General features: G+C 39.5%; 1 protein-coding gene across 5 annotated transcripts in view; it reads right to left on the bottom strand.

Annotated features, from left to right (window-relative positions):
- LOC143034636 (phosphatidylinositol-3,5-bisphosphate 3-phosphatase MTMR3) overlaps window positions 1-22,500 on the bottom strand; it is a 105,541-nt gene that overhangs the window by 2,881 nt on the left and 80,160 nt on the right. For all 5 annotated transcript variants that reach the window (XR_012967270.1, XM_076200983.1, XM_076200981.1 and 2 more), the window contains 2 exons: window positions 14,288-14,398; window positions 1-20 (listed from right to left, as the gene is read on the bottom strand). The exon at window positions 1-20 is cut by the window's left edge and continues 174 nt beyond it. Coding sequence is in view for 4 of the 5 variants with exons in the window: in XM_076200983.1 (XP_076057098.1) it covers window positions 1-20; window positions 14,288-14,398 (131 nt within the window). In the remaining variant the exon portion in view is untranslated. The remainder of the gene's footprint in view (window positions 21-14,287; window positions 14,399-22,500) is intronic.

Below are 22,500 nucleotides of genomic sequence, written 5' to 3'. Positions count from 1 at the left end.
ACACTCTCTGGGAGGGAAACCTATTGCAAGAAAAGAATAAAGCCTTGCTCATGGTCTTTATTTATAAGAAAATCACATATTATTCTTGGAAGGGAGAGGAAGAGAGATCAATCAATCTGTTGCCCCAGACCTCTCTAACAGAACTATGGTCATCAGGATCTGGTATAAGATTTGTGAAGACACTAAATACTAGAGGTGAAAGTACGACTCCTTGGGGGCCTCCAAATAATTTTATTTTTTGGTCACATACCCCCTTTTTCCACCTTTTTTTGTATTATATGAAATAATATATTTTTCTATTAATATTCTAGTATTTAACTAACTTAATAGCCAACAGGTTAGGGTGACTGATATAATTATACTTTTCATGTATGTAACAGCAGATACTTGTTCTCGGAATTACTTCATTATTTTTACAAAGGAAGAGCATGCTGGCAGAAGGCCTTTTGATCCTAACCATAGATGCAGGAAAAAAAAAATCATATATATATATACCAAAGGCTTTTTCCCCCTACACAGGGGGTAGCCAAAAGGAAAAAGGCATAGAAACCACTCCCACCCATTCCATTTCCTATATATTCCACTCCCCTCCCTCCCTCTTATCTTGGCACCTCCTGGATGACGGGTCATCCCTGCATCCTGTCCACTGCCCTGGGTCAGAAGCAGTGTTGCAAAACACAGCACAATATCTAAATCGTAGCATGAGAACCACTGCTCTATACTGTCATCAAAGAGGATTATTAGCCATTTCTTGTCAATATTGTGGATGTCCATCTCTGACCTGTTTTTATGTCTATTGCCACCATTAATATTATTTCTGTAGGTGCTTTTTTGTTCCCTCTAATACTTGTTATTTGATGCTAGTGAGAAGTGTGATGAATGAGGAAAATGGAGGAGAAATAAGGAAAGATGTTATTAAAATGATGAGAGCAGGTAAGGTACTTGGGTTGGATGGGTGTGATGCGGAGTGTCTAAAAAAAAAAGGGAGGTACAGTGATGGTTGACTGGCTGCTGAGATTGTTTAATGTTTGTATAAAAGAGGGCAGAGTGCCAGAGGCCAAGTGTGAGTGTAGTAGTTTCAGAGGGATCAGTTTGTTGAGTGTAGTTGGGAAGGCTAAGGAACAGTTTTGATAGAGAGGATTAGGAGAGGAACAGAGGGAGTAATTGGTGAGAAACAGTGTAGATTTAGGACAGGTAGGGACTGTGTGGATCAGATTTTTGTGGTAAGGTAGATAGGCAAGAAAGTTTTTTGGAAAAGGTAAGGATGTTTTTTTGGGCCTTTGTGGATTTGGAAAAGGCTTTTGAAAGGGTAGACAGGAAGGCACTATGGGAGGTATTGCAGATATATGGGACAGGAGGAAAGTTTTTAAGAGCAGTCAAGAGTTTTTATGGGGGTAGTAGAGTCTGTGTTAGAATTAGAATTGGCAAGAGTGGATTGATAAAGGTGGGACTTTGCCAAGGATGTGTTATGTTGCCTTAGCTGTTACATACTTGTTTGGGGTGGTGTGAGAGGTAAATGCAAGGGTAATGGGCTGGGGATTGGGGATGGTTTAAGAAAATGGAGAAAAATGGGAGACAAGTCAGTTGTTGTTTACTGACAATACTGGACTTGTGGGATCAGAGGAGGAACTAAGGAAGTTAGTGATGGAGTTTGGGAAGATGTGTGAAATAAGGAAGTTCAAGATAAATGTGGGGAAAAGGTGATGAGATGTACAAAGGGAGAATGTGGTAGCAAATTGGAAGTATTAAGGGAGAGACACTGGAGAAAGTGAATAGTTTTAGATACTTGGGTGTGAATGTGGCAGAAAATGGAGGAATGAAAGTGGAGGAAGAATGTAAATGTCTTGGAGGATTAAAAAGTGTAATGAGAAATAGACATTTAGGAATTGATGCTAAGAGGAGATTGTATAAAGGAGTGATTGTGCTGACAGCACTATATGGGGCAGAAACATGGAACATAAAGAGAGGAGAGGAATTTGAATGCGTTTGAGATGAAATGCTTAAGAAGTATGGTAGGGGTTACTAGGTTGGATTTAGTGAGGAGTGAGGAACGAGGAGGTGAGGAGGTGAGGAGGAGAGCAGGGATGGCGAGGAAGTTGGGAGAGGATTGATGGGAGAGGATTGATGGGAGAGGATTGATGAAAGAGTATTGGGATGGTTTGGACACATGGAAAGAATGAAGAAAGATTAGTAAAAGAGGTGTGGAAGGCAGAGGTGGAAGGAGTGAACATGAGGGTATGACCAAGAATGAGATAGATGGATGGGGTAAAAGGGGCATTGGGAAAGAGGGGAATGTCTGTGAAGGAAGGAATAAAGAAGACAGAAGATAGGGGTGAGTGGAGAATGGTTGTGTATGGATGATAACATGATGCAAAAAAGGGAGCGAGTGGGGGATGGAAGGGTGAGGGAGTAAGTATTTACCTAGTTGTATTTTACGGGACGAGAGCTATGCTCGTAGTGACCTGTTTTTGTATCTCTCCACATCCAGTTTATTCTTAAAATTGTGTATTGTTTTGGCATTCACTGTTTCTCTGTTCAGTTTGTTCCAGACATCAATCACTACGTGGGAAGCTATTCTTTTTCTGGTCTCTTTTATAAGTGTCCTTTAGTTTCTTTTTATGTCCTATTGTTTCTCTTATGTCCCACTTTAAAAAGTCATCTCTATCAAGGACTTCCATCCCTTTCATAATTCTGTAAATGGTCAGTAAATCACCTCTTTCTCTTCTCTGTTCCAGTGTTGACAGATGTAGTTTCTCCAATCTTTGTTCATATGTCAGATTTGCCAATGTAGGTGCCATTTTTTTCGCTGCTCTTTGGATTCTTTCTAATTTTCTATGTTCTTCTTTGTGCTGGGTGCTCACAATGTTGCGGCATATTCTAGTTTAAGTCTTATCAGTGTAACCACTATTTTTTTTAACCATCTCTTTGTCTATGTAGTCAAAGGCCACTTTCATTGATCTTTGTAAGTTTAAAGTCTCTCCAAATTTGTTGACGTGTTTGTCAGGTGTTGAGTCGCTTTCTTAATTTACTTTTTTTCCAATTTTGTATTGGCCCTGATACTCTATTTCTGCTTTTTCCATATTCTATTATGCTATATTTCTTAATGTTGAAGCTCATCTCACATTTCTGACTCCATTCCCATATTTTGTCTAGGTCTTCTTGCAGTGATCAACAATCTTCTTCTGTTTTTACTCTCTTGAGTAATTTGGCATCGTCAGTAAAGAAGTTCACGTGACAATTTACTCCCTCATCCACATCATTTATATATATATGGCAAACATTAAAGGAGCCAATACAGAGCCTTGCAGGACTCCAATTTTCACATCTTCCCAATTCGAATTTTTGTCTCTATGTACCACTCTCATTTTTCTTCCAATTAAGAAGTCCTTCATCCATTCTAGCAGCTTACCCTGTATTCCTCCTATTATTTCAATTTTTCTTATTGATTTTTATGTGGTACCTTATCGAACACCTTTTGCAAATCCAAGAAGGCGCAATCTACCAAGCCAATTTCTTGTATTATGTCAATCTCGAGTAAAAGCAAATTAGGTTTGTGGTACACGATCTTCCACTTCTAAAGCCAAATTGTTTGTGTGAATGATAGAGGGGGGGGGGGGTTGCCGATTAAATGAAGTGGCCTTGCTGTGCCTTGCTACATTACTTCTGACCCAGGACAGTGGGCAAGATACAGGGATAACTTGTCATCCAGAAGGAGCCAAGATAAATGGGAGGGAGGGAGTTGAATGGGAGTGGAGTATGTGGGGATGGAATGGGTGGGAGTGGATTTTATGCCTTTTTTTGGTTACCTCCTTTGTAAGGGAAAAAAAAACCCATTAGTATATGTATATTTAAGTGTGTTGGTAATATGGCATTCCTTGTTGCCTTGGGGAGGTGGGCAGATTAGCATTTATCTTTCTACCAGCTTGGATATGATGGATAGTAATGAGATTGGTATGCAAGATGCTAGGATTGCTTGGTTTTCATATGGATATAAAAATTGCCCTTTTCCGGTTTGTTGTAATTTTGTTATACAGCTAGTTGTTGTTGGATGTACCAGTCAAAGTTTTTATTGCAAATGGTCTGAGGTGTTTTAGATGGATTTTGAGATCTTATTTGGGTCTTCTGGATAGGAGTCCTTAAATTTTTATACTGCCTTTTCCAAATCATGATGCACAAATGGGAGTGGGAGGGTTTGTTTGTCTAGTTTATATTCTAGTTTCTGGAACTGTAGATTTGAAGCTTGTTTTGGAGAACATTAGTGATATTGCATTGGCATTTAGAGGAGTATTTTTCCTTGGCTTACTCCAACTGCTTTGTGGCTTGGGATGGGTTTATTTTTGACTTCAATTTTTATTTCTACCATCATACATTATTTTTCTTATCCATTGTATTTGTATTTTATTCTTTCAAAAATTTTCTTTTTGTATAGTTGTTACACCAGTCCTTAGTGGATTTAAAAGCGTAATGAGGAATAGACATTTGGGAATGGATGCTAAGAGAAGACTGTATGAAGGAGTGACTGTGCCAACAGCACTGTATGGGGCAGAAACATGGAACATAAGAGAGGAAGAGAGAAGGAGTTTGAATGTGTTTGAGATGAGGTGTCTGAGAAGTATGATGGGGGTTACTAGGCTAGATAGAGTGAGAAATGAGGAGGTGAGGAGGAGAACAGGAGTGGAAAGGGAGTTGGGAGATAGGGTTAATGAAAGAGTATTAGGATGGTTTGGACACATGGAAAGAATGAGTGAAGAAAGACTAGTAAAAGAGGTATGGAAGGCAGATGTGGAGGGAGTGAACATGAAGGGACATCCTAGGATGAGATGGATGGATGGGGTGATGGGAGCTTTGGGGAAGAGGGGAATGTCTGTTGAGGAAGGACAGGAGAGGACAGAAGACAGTGGTGAATGGAGAATGGTTGTATATGGATAATGTTGTGATGCATGAAGTGGAATGGGCGGGGGGATGGGGGGTGAGGTAGTATGTGTGAGAAAAATTTGACACAGCCCGAAGGGATTTCTCCCCGTCTTCTCCTTTTATGCATGGGGGGACGAAGAGGGGGGTCGCCGATTTAATGAAGTGGCCTTGCTGTGGATGTGCTGTGTCTTGTGACACTGCTTCTGATCCAGGGCAGTGGACATGGTGCAGGGATGACCCATCATCCAGGAGATGCTAAGATAAGAGGGAGGGTGGAGGGGTGTGGAGTGTATTCAGGGATGGAATGGGTGGGAATGATTTTATGCCTTTTCCTTTTTGGCTACTTCCCTTGTAAGGGGGAAAAAGCCTTGGTATATTTATGTATGTATGATTTTATTATGTTTCCCCCCCACCCCCTATTTTCAGGTTGGGTAATCTCACCTGTGTAGCTGGGGTTTATACTACATATATATAAATCTAATTAGTGGTAACAGAAAAAGCATTATCAATAATAATACATACATTCTTATATCAAAGGCTTTTTCCTCCTTACAAGGGAGGTAGCCAAAAAACAAAGGCATAAAATCCACTCCCACCCATTTCATCTCCACATACTCCACTCCCATTCAGCCCCCTCCCTCCCTCTTGGCTCCTCCTGGATGATGGGTCCTCCCTGCATCTTGCCCACTGCCTTGAGTCAGGAGTAGTGTCCCAAGATACAGCACATCCACAGCAAGGGTACTTCATTAAATTGGTGACCCCCCTCTCTGTCCACTCATGCAGTAAAAGAGAAGATGGAAAGAAATCCCTTAGGGCTGCATTAAATTATTTTTCCACATACTCCCTCAACCTTCAACCCTCCACCCACTCCCTTTCATGTATCACAGCATCATCCATAGACAACCATTCTCCACTCACCCCTATCTTCGTCTTCTCCTGTCCTTTCTCAACCGACATTCCTCTCTTTCCTAATGCCCCTTTTACCCCATCCATCCATCTCATCCTTGATCACTCCTTCTGCCTTCCACACCTCTTTTACTAATCTTTCTTTACTCATTCTTTCCATGTGTCAAAATCATCCCAATACTCTTTCATCAATCCTATCTCCCAACTCCTTTTCCACCCACTCTCCTTACCTCCTCATTTCTCACTCTAACCTAGTAACCCCCATCATTCTTCTCAGGCACCTCATCTTGGACACATTCAAACTCCTCCTCTCTTAAGTTCCATATTTCTACCCTATACAGTGCTGTTGGCACACTCTTTCATACAATCTCCTCTTAGCATTCATTCCCAAATGTCTATTTCTCATTATACTTTTTAATTCACCAAGGCATTTACTTGCTTCTCTCAATCTACATTCTACCTCCACCCTTCCCTTTCCCACCACCACTCATTTCCAGTCTGCTGGCACTTTCTCCCCTTGTACATCTCACCACCTTACTTTTACCCACATTTATCTTCAACTTCCTTCTTTTGCACATCTTCCCAAACTGTCACACTAACTTCCTCAATCCCTCCTCTGATCCTGTCACAAGTGTAGTGTTGTCAGCAAACAACAACTGACTTATCTCCCACTTTTCTCCATTTTCTTTAATCTCCAATCCCCGACCCATTACCCTTGCATTTACCTCTTGCACCATTCATTCATGTCACTCTTAATACTGTTATTACATCATACTATCATTACAATTACTGTGATCATGACTTAACATTATTACTACTTATATAATTCCTGCCATTTACCTAGGTGTATTATACGGGAAGGGAGTTATGCTCGTGGTGATCTTTCAGCATCAAGTTTATTCTTAAAATCTTGAATAGTGTTTGCACACACTGTTTCCTTATCTAATTTATTCCAGGTATCTACCACTCTGTGGGCAGCTAATCTTCTTCAGATCTCTTCTATATAGTTTTTGAGTTTCTTTTCATGTCCTTGTTTTTCTGTTGTCCCATTTCAAATCATCTCTATCTAGGATTTCCATTTCTTTCATGATTCTATAAATAGTAGATCTCCTTTTTGTCTTTGTTCCAGAGTTGGTAGCTCCAATTTGGGCAATCTTTGTATGTTAATTTGGAGTGGTGCCATCTTTGTCGTTGCTCTTTGCATTATAATTTCTTTACATTCTTTTTGGTACTGGGTGTCGATAGTGTTGCAGTGTACTCCAGTTTTGGTCTTATTAATGTAACTAATATCTTTTTAATCATTTCGTCATCCAAATAGTCAAAAACCACTTTCATTGACCTTAATAGGTTGAAGGTTTCTCTATTTTATTGATATGTTTTTCTGGTGACATGTCTTTGATGATAATTACTCCTAGGTCTCTTTCAGAGTTCATTTTTTTGACTTCACCAATTTTATAATTTCTTGATATTCTATTTTTACTTTTTCTAAACTCCATTATACTACATTTCTTGATATTAAGTTCACTTCCCACTTTTGACTCCATTTCCAGATTTTGTCTAGGTCTATCTGTAAGGATTCACAATATTCCTCTGAACTTACTTTTAGTATTTTTGAGTCATCTGCAAAGAAGTTCATATAACATTCCACTCCTTCATCCATGTCATTTATATATATGGCAAACACAATTGCAGCCAATACTGAACCTAGTGGGACACCACTTATCATTTCTTCCCAGGTTGAGTATTTGTCTCTAATTACTAGCCTCATTTTCCTCCAAGTCAAGAAGTCTTCCATCCATTCCAATAATTTTTCTTTGATGCCACCTATTTAGTCTATTTTTATTATTTTTTGTGTGGTACTTTATCAAATACTTTTTGTATATCTAGAAAAGCAGTCCGCACATCCATCCCTTTCTTGTATTATTTCTATTAGTCTAGAATAAAAGCAGATCAAGTTTGTTGTTCATGATCTTTATTGTCCAAATCCAAATTGATTTGGATTCAGTATATTTTTTTCTTCCAGATGTTTAACCCATCTACTTTTGAAATTACCATATACCGAACCCATTATAACATGAGTGAATACCGTATCCAAATTTTTCTTACCATAAATAGAATTAAGGGTAGTAATTACCAAATACCATAACTGTGAATTTACCAGATAAAGAATTACCGTATAAGGAGGACTTCCTGTAATCATAATTCATCACAATTTTGTTAAAAAAAAAAAAGAAAAAAAAGAAAAAAAAAGTAATAGTAATGGGATGAATTTTAATTACTAGTCATGAAAAATGTGTATACAAGTATTTTCACTTTCATGTACAATGAGAATATGCATCTAAACTATGATGATGGTAGGAATTATAGAGGTAGTAATAATGTAGACAAGTTACTGCTTCTGACCCAGGGCAGTGGGCAAGATGCTGGGATGACATAGATAAGAGGGAAGGGGGTGGATGGGAGTGGTTTTTATGACTTTTGGCTCCCTCCTGTGTAAGGGGGGGGGCTTTGGTACATGTATGCATGTACTATTGCTCTTAATGCAATTGCCATTACAATTATAATTAACATTACTTTTGTCATTACCATTACTATCACTGAATTCTGGGCCATGTAAAAGTTTGTATATGAAAACGTATTTCATCGTTATGACTATTACTGCAATTACGTAATTTTACTATTATCATTACCTTTACCATTATTATTCCCATCATTTATCAGCATTCCTTCCATATCTAGTTAATAGTATTACTGAATTTGGGGATTTAAAGTTGCAATCAGTGTTTTAAGTCTCACAGGAGACCCACAGCTCCTAGGCGACTACTACCACTCGATTAACCAGTAAATCAGTTAAAGAAATATAGTATTGTCTGGCTCTGGCTAGGGAGGGGTAGTGGATGATGTGTTCAGTGTCTTCAGTGCAACCATTGCATCTGGAACTACTTGTTTCTATGGCAAGGCCTATTCTATGTAGGTACTTTTATTGCTAGGTAGTGACCCAAGCCATCACACGATCTTGCTTCAGAGATATTTCTGAGGAACTAATTTTTGGCAATGTTTTCAAGGAATACCAAATATTTTTCCTTGTGTGACTTGTGGGCCATTCAGGTAGCTGTTACTGGTAACCTGGGAGCTGTGGGTTTTGTTTAATAGACCTGGAGCAACAGAATGACATGGGTATGGAATGAGTTTAGAGTTTTTTTTTTTCTAATCTGCAGGATACAGGAAAGTAGCAATGCTAATTGGGTCCCGTCTCCTATTCTCTAATATTTTCAACATACTTAGACTCAAATTCAAGTTTCCAACTTGATCTATATCTTTGATTTCCAATTATATTTAGATCTGAGCTCTTGTATTGTTTGAGCTTGGGCTATATCACCTAAGCTATTCCACACACACGCACACACATATATATATATATATATATATATATATATATATATATATATATATATATATATATATATATATATATATATATATATATATATATACATATACACTTCTTTATGGAAAACTGCATTCCTTCACACCCTTTTGACATGTGGCCTTTCTTAATTTACTTTAATGACCTCTTAAGGCCCTCCCATCTTTAATCAGGATATCTCCTTTCAGTGCAATCTGTCCCCTTTAGTGACCTGAACACTGTAGTCATGTCACTTCCTTCTCTTCTTTCAAAGCTGGCAGTCCCAGTACCTTTAGTCTTTCTTCATATGATATATCTGCCAGGCTGGGGACCAGTTTTTCAGGGAGGGGGGAGGGGAGAGGTTTTGTGTGCATGTGTCAAATTTTAGTATTATCTTCAGGAATTCTTTAAGGTTTAGTTGTAATAAATATGGATTTATTAAAACTTTACAGTATCACTCATGGCTATGTAGGTAAGAATATGAAATACAAAAAAAATGAAAGTATATTTTAAAACACTGAATTCCAGAACTTTAAAAAATTTCCTGATCCAAATATATTTTTAATTTTTAAAAGAATTTCTTTTTTAGGAAAAAGGATCATTGCAATTACACATGCAATTTCACCAATAACTACAGTTATTCTCCTTGTTTAACATCTGGCTGAAAAAGATGGTAAACAGAGGAGAGGTTGTCATGCTGGTCAACTGATGTACAATGGGAAAGTGACAGTAAAATTTGGAAGGTATTCTGCTAGACATTAAATGTGAAATGGTTAGATATAGTTAGAGATGCAGCTAAAAAAAAAAGTGCCTTTTTTTCTAAAAAATACTTGACCCAAAAAAAAAACATGGATTTTTTTTTGTTTTTTTTTAATAATTCAGCAAGGAAAATAACCATACTATGTTAGAATATCAAATAAATCAGTATACCCCTCACTTAAGGTTTTCTGTGGTTTCCTGTTTTGATGTGTTTTATTTATTTATGTACAGTTGCCCCACTTAGTTTTGGCACAGTTTTAAAAATGTTTCGGACAAGAAGAGCAACTTGCCCAGTATTCTTTTTTATTACATTTTCGTGTCTGTTCATTTACATGCTTTTTTTTTTTTTCTTTTTTTCTTTGCTAAATAGTAACTACCTTAAAAAATGTGACAAACAGCGAAATACTCAAAATGGTGTAGCAGACGACACATTTTTCTTGATTTACTAATGACATCTATCACTCTTATTTGACAAGTAATACAATTAATATATGTTGCAGAGGAGAGAGAGAAAACAGGAATCCGTTCACGTAGTGGTCAATGGTAGACTAACAACCAGATTCAAGCTGTGAGTGGTGTTGAGTGCAGTGACAAACTAACCAAAACTAACTCGTATACTTATAAGTTATGTTATAACCCTATTATTAAATCAATTATTTTCATTTATTTATTCAGCAGAGGGCTTGTGATCCAATTATGTAATGTTAATTGTGATGCAAAAAAAAGTTTTTTTTTTAATTGCGTTTCTTTTTTATAAAAAAATAAAAAACGATTTTTTTTAATCTCGTCCAGATTTGTTCAGATATTAAATATTTATATAAAAACAGGTGCAAATATGTTATTCATCCCTCTACATATGTGCATCTATCTTATTCAAAGAGGCATTAGACAGAGTATAAAAATAAACAAGTACTTGACCATATAAAGTCAGTGTCAGATGCTGCAAGCCTGCAACAAGTGTAGATACTGTGTATGGGCCAGTATGGCTATTGGCTGGCTACCTTACAAAATTTACCTTTTATCTTAGCATACTCTTCAAAGATTAAACACTCCAATTTCCCATAGTGACCCTGGACGTTGCCTAAACACAGATCCGCCACTTGGTCAGTGGAAAAGGGGTTAACATAGTAATGGGGGGAAATGTTGTACTCCCCGCCACCCATCAAGGCTCAGAGCTTACTTTCTACCCGACTTTTTGCTCGCTATCTCTTAACTTTAACCTACAATCATACATAACATAATTGGATCACAAGCCCTCAGCTGAATAAATAAATGAAAATAATTGATTTAATAACAGGGTTATAACATAACTTATAATTATACGAGTTAGTTTTGGTTAGTTTGTCATTGCACTCAACACCACTCACAGCTTGAAGCTGGTTGTTAGTCTACCATCGACCACTACGTGAACGAATTCCTGCGTTCTCCCTCTCTCTCTCCTCTGCAACGTATATTAATCGTATTACTTGTCAAATAAGAGTGATAGATGTCATTAGTAAGTCAAGAAAAATGTGTCGTCTGCTACACCATTCTGAGTATTTCGTTGTTTATCACATTTTTAAGGTAGTTACTAATTAGCAAAAAAGCATGTAAATGAACAGACACAAAAATGTAATAAAAAAGAATACTGGGCGAGTTGCTATTCTTGTCCGAAACATTTTTAAAACTGTGCCAAAACTAAGTGGGGCAGCTGTACATTGTAAAATAAATAAAACACATCAAAACATGAAACCACAGAAATGGAAGTGCCCTAACACCATAGAAAACCTTAAGTGAGGGATATACTGATTTATTTGATATTCTAACAGAAAAATTATTGTAATATGGTTATTTTCCTTGCCGAGTTATTTTAAAACAAAATATATAAAAGTTTTTTTTTTGTCAAGTTAAAAAAAAAAAAAAAAAAATAGAGTTGCATCTCAAGGACTTATGTATGATTGTAGGTTAAAGTTAAGGGATAGCGAGCAAAAAGTCAGGTAGAAAGTAAGCTCTGAGCCTTGATGGGTGGCGGGGAGTACAACAGTTTCCCCCCATTACTATGTTAACCCCTTTTCCACTGTCCAAGTGGCGGATCTGTGTTTAGGCAACATCCAGGATCATTATGGGAATTTGGAGTGTTTAATCTTTGAAGAGTATGCTAAGATGAAAGGTAAATTTTGTAAGGTAGCCAGCCAATAGCCATACTGGCCCATACACAGTATCTACACTTGTTGCAGGCTTGCAGCATCTGACACTGACTTTATATGGTCAATTACTTGTTTATTTTTATACTCTGTCTAATGCCTCTTTGAATAAGATAGATGCACAAATTTGGACGAGATAAAAAAAAAAAAAAAAAAAATCATAAAATACAAATTTTATATAATTTTTTTTTTTTTTTTTTTTGCATCTATAGATATGGTATAGGAACATCCTCACTCCTTTCACTCCCATCACACTTGATCCTTTCCTTTTCCATTTAATCTATGTGAAGATTGCACTCCACTTCTTTCAAACCAATACTGGTTTGACTAGGGACGAGGAATACTCTCACTCTCACCTTTCATTCTTTCACTTAAACCATGCCAAGATGGCACTTCACTTCTTTCCCAGCAATCTACACTTCATCCCTGGTGCATCCCTCATGTGAAATAGTCATCACCTTAGTTTATGCATTCTTCTGCAATTCATCATCCTTGTACAATTTAAGTCATTCAACATCCTAATAACAAGTTCTTATAGCTTCATTCACTCCATCCATTCACCTAGATTTTTTCCCTTGCTATCACTCTCAGCACAATTATTAGGGTCTGAACTGCCATCACCTTGACCTCCATCACAACCTTGACCTCTGTCTACTTGTGACCAAAGTTGGTGATGGCAGTTCGTACCTGGCCATTGCAGAGTTGAACCAAGGACATGGTTCATTAAATTCTATGTTACAATGTCCTCTGTAAGGGGCATTGTCCTAGCCTCCTGATAGGGAAAGTTTTGCAATGTATAACCAGATCTCTATTACTGTTGACAATTAACCAAAGCTTGCCAAGGCAAATTGTTTTTTGGTTTGGCTCATTAAAGTATTGGTAGGATTTAATTGGTAAAGGAAAGATCAATCAATCTGTTTGCCTAGGTCTCTCGAAGAAAACCCACAGCTCCATGGGAACTGACAAAATCCACTGGGTTGTTCATAGGTTAACCCTAGAAGAAGCATTGCATTGCCTGTAAAATGAAGTGTTTAATGTCTTCTGTGTGGCACATGTATCTGGACCAATTTACATCAGTGGTTTGTCTTCATCTGTGTTAAAATAGTTTTAAATTTGGATAGTGGCCTGAACAAAGACAAGGTAATGTAATTCTTGCTTGTCTGGGAGGGATTTCTGGAAGTCTGGTGGAATCTGGTGGAGTAGGGAGTTTGGTGGTTGATCTTGGAATGTATGTTTTGGAAAAAGACCCTTTATTCCCATGGCTTTGGTACACATGTATACATGTATATACTAGGTCACCTACAATTAGGCATGCTAGAAGTTGAGTATTGATATGCATACCACTAATGGTCTCCCTCAGTTCAAAGGCAAGATGCTTTTAGAACCTTAAGGAGGGGAATCAAAGTGAGGAGACTGAAGTTCAGAACTACAAATCAAGTCTGTTTGACCACTAAGGATAGTGCTTCCTACTTCCACCTTTCATATGCTTTCCTAGTACTTTGCAATCAATCCTATTTTTCCTTTTGTTTCCTACCATCCTCCTTGTCCAACATACCATCTTTGTGCACTTTATCACTTCCTCCTTGAAATGCACCCACCTTTCTTTTGCTCCTATCTTACCTTTATCACTGATCACCTCCCACTCTTTTCTCAGTTTCTTATATTCTTTCTCCTTTTCTTTCTCATTCAATTTGTTTATTCTCAGTACCTATCCATCTCCCTCCTTTTCATTTTCCTCCTCCATTTTTTCTCCACTTTCAATTTCCCTTCTACCAAAAAAATGATTTAACACTTCCCCAATCTCTCCTATGAAAACATGAACATTCAGAACTCTTCCAATCCCTCCTTTGGGCACCAATACATAGTTTTATTAATGCCCTATCAACCTTCCTTCCCTCCACCACCTTTCCCATGTATGCTAATGCTTGGCTCTCAAACACTTATCTCCCTTCCTATACATTTTTCAAATATCCTCTCTGCACTATAATTCAAACCTGGTAACTCAAACCTCTCTACCACTCCATATATTAATGATAATTCAACCTACTTTCGTATGATCAATTAAATATCAATTTTTCTCTCTCTTCAAGACATTAATCTATTACCTTAACAAACTTACTTGATCTTCAGTATTGTTGTCATGGTGTTGATGGCACCGGTTGTGGAGGACCTGGTTGCACAGAGCCTGACGTGTTGCTTGGAGGTCTCGCCTTAAAGCTTCCACTTCAGCCTGATTAAAATTAGGAACTAATCTTAAAGCTTTGTACCATAAAAGACAAGTGACATTAATACTTTTTAGGGAGTTGCTAAATGTGAAGGAGGATAGGGAAGGAAAGGCTGTTGCAGTGGGAAGTGCTAAGAAAATGACTGATAAGTGAGGAAAATGGAGAAATAAGGAAGGATGAAGTGAATGCAGCTGTTAAGATTATGTCATGCAGAAAAAAAAAAAAAAAAAAGAGGTACAGTGATGGTGGACTGACTGGCGAGGTTATTTAATGTTTGTGTAGGAGAGGGTAGAGTGCTGGAGGACTGGAGAATTGCCTGTATAGTTCCACTTTACAAGGGAAAAGGAGACAAGTGTGAGTGTAGTAGTTTCAGAAGGATTAGCTTGTTAAGTGTAGTGGGGAGGGCTTGTGGGAGGGTCTTGAGGAACAGTGTGGAGAGAGTGAGTGGTTTGAGGTAAAGGTGGGACTTCGTCAGGGATGCATTATGTCACCCTGGCTGTTCAATTTATACATGGATGGGGTGGTGCGAGAGGTGAATGCAGGGATGGTGGGTCAGGGATTTGAGATGGTTAAAGAAAATGGAGAAAAGTGGGAGATAAGCCAGCTGTTGTTTGTGGATGACACTGTGCTCGTGGCAGGATCAGAGGAGGGATTGAAGAAGTTAGTGACAGTTAGGGAAGGTGTGTGAAAGAAGGAAGTTGAAGATAAATGTGGGTAAATGTGAGGTGATGAGATGTACAAGGGTTGAAAGTGGCAGCAGACTATGCGAGTATTAATGGAGAGAGACTGGAGGAAGTGGATAGTTTTAGATACTTGGGCGTGAGTGTGGCCTGAAGGGAGTTCTCCCAGTCTTCTTTTCTGCATGGGGGGATGGAGAGGGGGGGTCACCAATTTAATGAGGCAGCCTTGCTGTGGATGTGTTGTGTCTTGCGGCACTGCTGCTGACCCAGGGCAGTGGATAAGATGCAGGGATGACCTGTCATCCATGAGGTGCTGGGATGAGAGGGAGGGAAGAGTGTGGAGGGGAGTGGAGTGTGATAGGGATGGACTGGGTGGGAGTGGTTTTTATGCCTGTTTTTTGGCTACCTCTCTTGTAAGGAAAAATAAAAACTTTGGTATATGTATGTATGACACTAATACTAAACTGCTACACAGAATTTGAAGTTTTGGTAAGCTATGAAATTAAGCTATGAGAGAAGAGAATGTTTGAATGTGTTTGAGATGGGGTGCCTAAGAGGTGTGATGGGGGTTGCTGAGCTGGATGGGGTGAGAAACAAGGTGTGGAGAGGTTCAGGGGTGGAAGGGGGGTTTGGGGTTGGGATTGAAGGGGTGTTGGGAGGGTTTGGACACATAGAGGGTGAGTGGGGAAAGATTGGTGGAAGAGGTGTGGAGGGCATAAATGGAGGGGGTGAGCATGAGGGGGTGAATGGGGATGGGATGGATGGATGGGGTGGGGGGATTGGTAGAGAGGGGAGATTTTGTTGGGGAACGAATGGAGAAGACAGAAGTGGTTGTGTGTGAATGGTGCTGTGGTGCATGGAAGGGAGTGGTTGAGGGAGCATGTGTGAATGATACTATGATGCAGCCTGAAGGGATTTCTCCCAGTCTTCTCTTTTTCAGTACATGGGGACAGGGGGTGGGGTGGGGATGGTCGCCAATTAAATGAAGCGGCCTTGATGTGGATGTGTTGCTATATCGCTTCTGATCCAGGGTGGTGGGCAAGATGAAGGGATGACCCATCATCCAGGAGCCAAGAAAGGAGGGAGGTGTGGTGAAGGAGAGTGGAGTATGTGGGCATGAAATGGGTGGGAGTGAATTTATGCCTTTGATTTTGGCTACTTTCTTTGTAAAGGAGGAAAAAAAAAAAAAAAAAGGTTGGTATATGTTTGTACAGTTCTACATGAAAAATGTTTTAATTTTTGAAAAACATCAATGCACATTGTTTCAAACTCAGTCCAAATTTTTGTAAAAGAATAGATTTAAGAAAGGTATAGAAAATTAAAACTATACAGAACACATTAAGAAAGGAGATTTATAAAAAAAAATTAATGTGTAAAAATAACTGTTGCATCAAGTTTACTGAATGAAAGCTGCAGCCCCCATAGAAAAATAAAATAAAATGAATAATACATAAATACATATACCATTGGATCTATCCCCCTTACAAGGGAGGTAGCCCAAGTCAAAGACAAATTCAACCCCATCCATTTCATCCCCACATACTCCACTCCCATTCACCATTCCTCTATGACTGGTCATTCCTACATCTCACCCACTGCCCCGAGTCAGAAGCAATGTAGCAAGACACAGCATGTCCACAGTAAGGCTGCTTCATTTAATCAGTGACATCCCCCTCTCCAACCCCTCATGCAGAAAAAGAGAAGACCGAGAGAAACCCCTTTGGCTATGTCAAAATGTCATTTACACATACTCCCTCACCCCACATCTCCCACCCACTCCCTTTCATGCATCACATCATCATCTATACACAACCATTCTCCACTCACCCCAATCTTCTGTCTTCTCCCTTCTTCAGACCCCTTTTACCCCATCTATCCACCTCATCCTTGGTCGCCCACTCGTGTTCACTCCCTCCACCTCTGCCTTCCACACTCTTTATTAATCTTTCTTCGCTTATTCTTTCCATTTATCCAAAACATCCCAATACTCTTTCATCAACCCTATCTTCCAACTCCCTTTCAACCCCTGTTCTCCTACTCATCCTCATTTCTCACTATCCAGCCTAGTAACCCCTACCATACTTCAGGCATTATATTTCAAACATTTAAACTCTTCCTCTTATGTTCAATGTTTCTGCCCCATACAGTGCTGTCAGCACAATCGCTTTCATATAATCTCTCAGCATCCATTCCCAAATATTTCTCATTACACTTTTCAATCCCACAAGACATACTTGCTTCTCTCGATCTACATTCTACCTCCACCTCCACTCCTCCCTTTCCCACCACATTTGCACCCAAGTATCTAAAGCTATCAATTTCCTCCTGTCTTTTTCCCTTAATACTCCCAATTTGTTGCCATCCTCTCCCCTTCTACATCACCTTTACCCACAATTATCTTCAACTTCTTTCGCACACCTTCCCAAACTATGTCATTAACTTCCTTAATCCCTCCTCTGATCCTGCTACAAGCAGTGTCATCAGCAAACAAAAACTGGCTTATCTCCCATCTTTTTCCATTTTCTTTAATCTCCAATCCCCAGCCTACTCTTGCATTTACCTTTTGCATCACCCCATCCATGTACAAATTGAACAGTCAAGGCAATATAACACATCCCTGGCAAAGTCCCACCTTTACCTCACACCACTTTCTCAATTTCTAATTCTAACACAGACTATACTACTATTGTAAAAACTCTTTACTGCTCTTAGCATCTTTCCTCTTATCCCATGTCTGCCATACCTCCCACAGTGCCTTACTGTCTACCTTGTCAATCCTTTACCAAATTCATAAAAATCTTAAACTTCACGTATCTGCCTTACCACAAAAATCTGACCTATGCAACCCCTACCTGTCCTAAACACACACTGTTCCTCATCAATTACTCCCTCTGTTCCTCTAATTCTCTTGGACAAAACCTTCCCAACTACACTAAAACTAATCCCTCTCAAACTACTACATTCACACTTGTCCCCTTTTCCCTTGTAAAGCAGAACTATAAAGTCACTTCAGTCCTCTGGCACTCTTTCCTCTTTCTGACAAATATTAAACCTCACCAGCCAGTCCACCATCACTCTACCCTCCTTTTTTTTCTAGACACTCTGCATGATGCCCATCTAACCCAGGTGCCTTACCTTCTCTCATTTTAACAACTGCTTTCACCTCATCTTCCCTTATTTCTCCTCCATTTTTCTCATTCATCATGCTTAATGGTTCTCACTGCAACTACCAATCCCTCCTAATCCTCCTTCATATTTAGCAGCTCCCTAGAATAGTCTGCCCATCTTCCTCTTACTGCTGTCTCTTCCATTATCATCTCTCCATTTGCACCTTTTACCTTTTCTTTACTCTATTCACCTCCTCTTATCTTAATTTCATTCCAAAACATCTTTATTACTTTAAAAAATTTGTCATATTCTTACCCCATTTCCTGTCTGCTTTCCTCTTTGCCTCCTTTACCTTATGCTTTACTTCTCTTTTCTTTGTACCACTCATATGCTTCTCATGTCCTATTTTGTAACCAATCTGTGAATGCTTGTTTCTTCTCATCTACAACCTTTGCTTCATCATCCCACCACTCACTACCTTTCCTTCTATTTCCTCTCATCCTCCTTGTTCCACAGACCATCTCTGCACACCTTAAGACTCCATCCTTGAAATATCCCCTTGCTTCCACTCTAGTTCTACTCTATCCATCCTTCACTCCCTCCCACTCGTCTCTCAGCTTCATATACTAATCCTCCTCTTCTTTCTCATTTAAGCTGTTTACTCAAAAGCACCTCCCAACCTTCTGTCCTTTTCCTCTTTCTCCATCTATCCTCCACTCTCAAATTACCTTCCAAAAAATTATTTGATATTCCCCTACTCTCTTCCTTTGGAACATGTACATCCAAAACTACTCCTACTCTTCTCCTGGTTACCACTATCTACTACCCTTTGATCCACCACCCTCTCCCACATGTACTTACAGTTGAATTCCTTCCTAAACACTTTTTCTTATCAACTCTCTAGACATCATCTCTCCGCTATGATTTTTTCCTGGAACTCCACACTTCCTAACCACTCTGTCTATTGGTTAGCATCGAGATTTCCTAATACCACTATATTGACATTTCTACCAAAAACCTCTATGCACTCGAAGCTATCCAAAATGCCTCCCTCTCCTCTAAACTCTTCTCACTATCAGGCCCATATGAACTTACAAAGACCCACATTTTCCTTACTATTTTCACCTCCACATTAACCAGTTCAGTATGATTCTATTTCTTACACTCAGCATCAGCTGCCATATGAATGATGCATCATAATAGTTGCATTATAAAATATAAAATCACTGCTGTATTACTAGTTCTTTTACATACATATACCAAAGGCTTTTCCCCCCCCTTAGATGGGAGGTAGCCAAAAAGAAAAAGGCATAGAAACCACTCCCACCTATTTTATCCCCTACATACTCCATTACCCTCCACCCTCTTCCCTCCCTCACATCTTGGCACCTCCTGGACGACGTGTCATCCCTGTATTCTGTCCACTGCCCTGGGTCAGAAGCAGTGTCGCAGGACACAGCACATCCACAGTAAGGCCGCTTCATTAATTCGGTGGCCCCCAGTCTCTGTCCCCTCATGCAGAAAAGGAGAAGACGGGGAGAAATCCCTTTGGGCTGCGTCAATTTATTTCTCATACATACTCCCTCAGCCCCCATCCCCCACCTCCTCATGCATCACAGCATCATCTATATACAACCCTTCTCCATTCACCTTTATCTTCTGTCCACTCCTGTCCTTCAACAGACATTCCCCTCTTTTGTAAAGCCCCTTTTACCCCATCCATCCATCTCATCCTAGGATGCCCCCTCATATTCACTCCTTACACACCTCTTTTAATCTTTCTTCACTCATTCTTTCCATTTGTCCAAACCATCCCAATACTCCTTCATCAACCCTATCTCCCAGCTCCCTTTCCACTCATTCTCCTCCTCACCTCATTTTTCACTCGATCCTGCCTAGTAATCCCTATCATACTTCCCAGACATTTCATCTCAAACACATTCAAACTCCTCTCTTCCTCTTACGTTTCATGTTTCTGCCCCCATACAGTGCTGTTGGCACAATCACTCCTTCATATAACCTCCTCTTAGCATCCATTCCCAAATGTCTATTTCTCATTACACTTTTTAATCTGTCAAGACAGTTACTAGCTTCTCTCAATCTACATTCTACCTCCACCTCCACTCATCCCTTTCCTGCCACATTAGTATCCAAGTATCTAAAACTATCCATTTCCTCCAGTCTTTCACCTTTAATGCTCACTTCCAGCCTGCTGTCACTCTCTCCCCTTGTACATCTAGTCACCTTACTTTTACCCACATATATCTTCAGCTTTCTTCTTTCACACACCTTCTCAAACTCTGTCACAAACTTCCTCAATCCCTCCTCTGATCCTGCTACAAGCACAGTGTCGTCAGCAAACAACAGGCTTGTTTCCCACTTTTCTCCATTTTCTTTAACGATCTCAAACCCCTGACCCACTACCCTTGCATTCACCTCTCGTACCATCCCATCCATGTATAGATTGAACAGCCAGGGCGACATAACACATCCCTGACGAAGTCCCATCTTTACCTCAAACCATTCACTCTCCATTTCTAATCCTAACACAAGCTCTACTACTCTCATAGAAACTCTTTATTGCTCTTAACAGCTTTCCTCTTATCCCATATATCTACAATACTTCCCACAATGCCTTCCTGTCTACCCTGTCATAAGCCTTTTCCAAATCCATAAAAGCCCCCCCAAAAAAACATCCTTACCTTTTGATATAGCTTTCTCATATATCTTGACACAAAAACCTGATCTACACAACCCCTACCTGTCCTAAAACCACACTGTTCCTCACCAATTACTCTCTGTTCCTCTCCTAATTCTCTCAATCAAGACCCTCCCATAAGCCTTCCCAACTACACTCAAGCTGATCCCTCTGAAACTATTACACTCACTTGTCCCCCTTTCCCTTGTAAAGTGGAATATACAGGCACTCCTCCAGTCCTCTGGCACTCTACCCTCTCTTAAACAAACATTAAATAACCTCACCAGCCAGTCCACCATAACTGTACCTCTTTTTTCAGACATTCTGCATGGCATCCATCCAACACAGCCTTACCTGCTCTCATCATCTTAACAGCTGCTTTTGCTTCATCTTTCCCTATTTCTCCATTTTCCTCACTCACTGTCATTTTCTTAGCGCTTCCCACTGCAACTACCTTTCCCTCCCTATCCTCCTTCACATTTAGCAATTCCCTAAAATACTCTGCCCATCTTCCTTTCACTGCCTTCTCTTCCATTATCTCTCCATCTGCACCTTTTACTTTTTCCTCTCTACTTCATTTGCCTCTTCCTTTTTTAATTTCTTTCCAAAACATATTTTTATTACTTTCAAAATTTTGTCATACTCTTACCCCATTTCATATCTGCTCTCCTCTTTGCTTCCTTTATCTTATGTTTAACTTCCCTTCTCTTTACTTTGTACCTCTCATACAATTCCTTCGTCCTAATTTGTAGCCAATCCATGAATGCCTGCTTCTTCTCTTCTACACCCTTCTTTGCTTCCACATCCCACCATTCACACACCTTATATTTCCTCTGTCCTTGTTCCACATATCATCTTTGCACACTTTATGACTCCCTCCTTGAACCATCCCCATTCCTCCTCCGCTCCTAGTTCTACTCTATTCTTCACTCCCTCCCACTCCTCTCTCAGCTTCTTATACTCCTTTTCTTTCTCATTTAAGCAGTTCACTCTAAGTACCTCCCTACCTTCTGCCCTTTTCCTCTTTCTCCACCTATTCTCCACTCTCAATTTACCTTCCACCAGAAAATGATCTGATATTCTCCCACTCTCTCCCCTTAGAACATGTACATCCTTAACTCTTCCTACTATACTCCTGGTCACCACTATATAGTCCATTAACGCTCTATCTGCCACCCTTCCATCCACCACCCTCTTCCACGTGTACTTATGCTTGAATTTCTTCCTAAACACTGTATTTGCTATCATCAACTCTTTCGAAACACCTCTACCATCAATTCTCCACTACAATTTTTACCTGGAACTCCATACTTCCCAATCACTCCATTTATTGGTTTGTTTCCTACCCTTGCATTAAGGTCTCCCAATACAACTACATTGACATTTCTCCCTAATTCCTCTATACACTCATTTAAATCTACCCAAAATGCCTCCCTTTCCTCTATGCTCTTCTCACTACCAGGCCCATACACACAAATACCCGCATCTTCCTTCCCAGCTTCACCTTCATCCACATCAACCTTGAAGAAACCTCCTTCCACTACACTACATGCTTACCTATCTCTTCACTTACTAGTATAACCACCCCTTCTCTCCCTCATCCTCTCTTCACTCCTGAGAA

The sequence above is a fragment of the Oratosquilla oratoria genome, chromosome 17 (genome assembly GCF_046742065.1).
Source record: "Oratosquilla oratoria isolate Oo_2021 chromosome 17, ASM4674206v1, whole genome shotgun sequence".
In the NCBI taxonomy this organism is placed as follows: domain Eukaryota; kingdom Metazoa; phylum Arthropoda; class Malacostraca; order Stomatopoda; family Squillidae; genus Oratosquilla; species Oratosquilla oratoria.
This window is presented reverse-complemented; position numbering and strand designations above follow the sequence as displayed.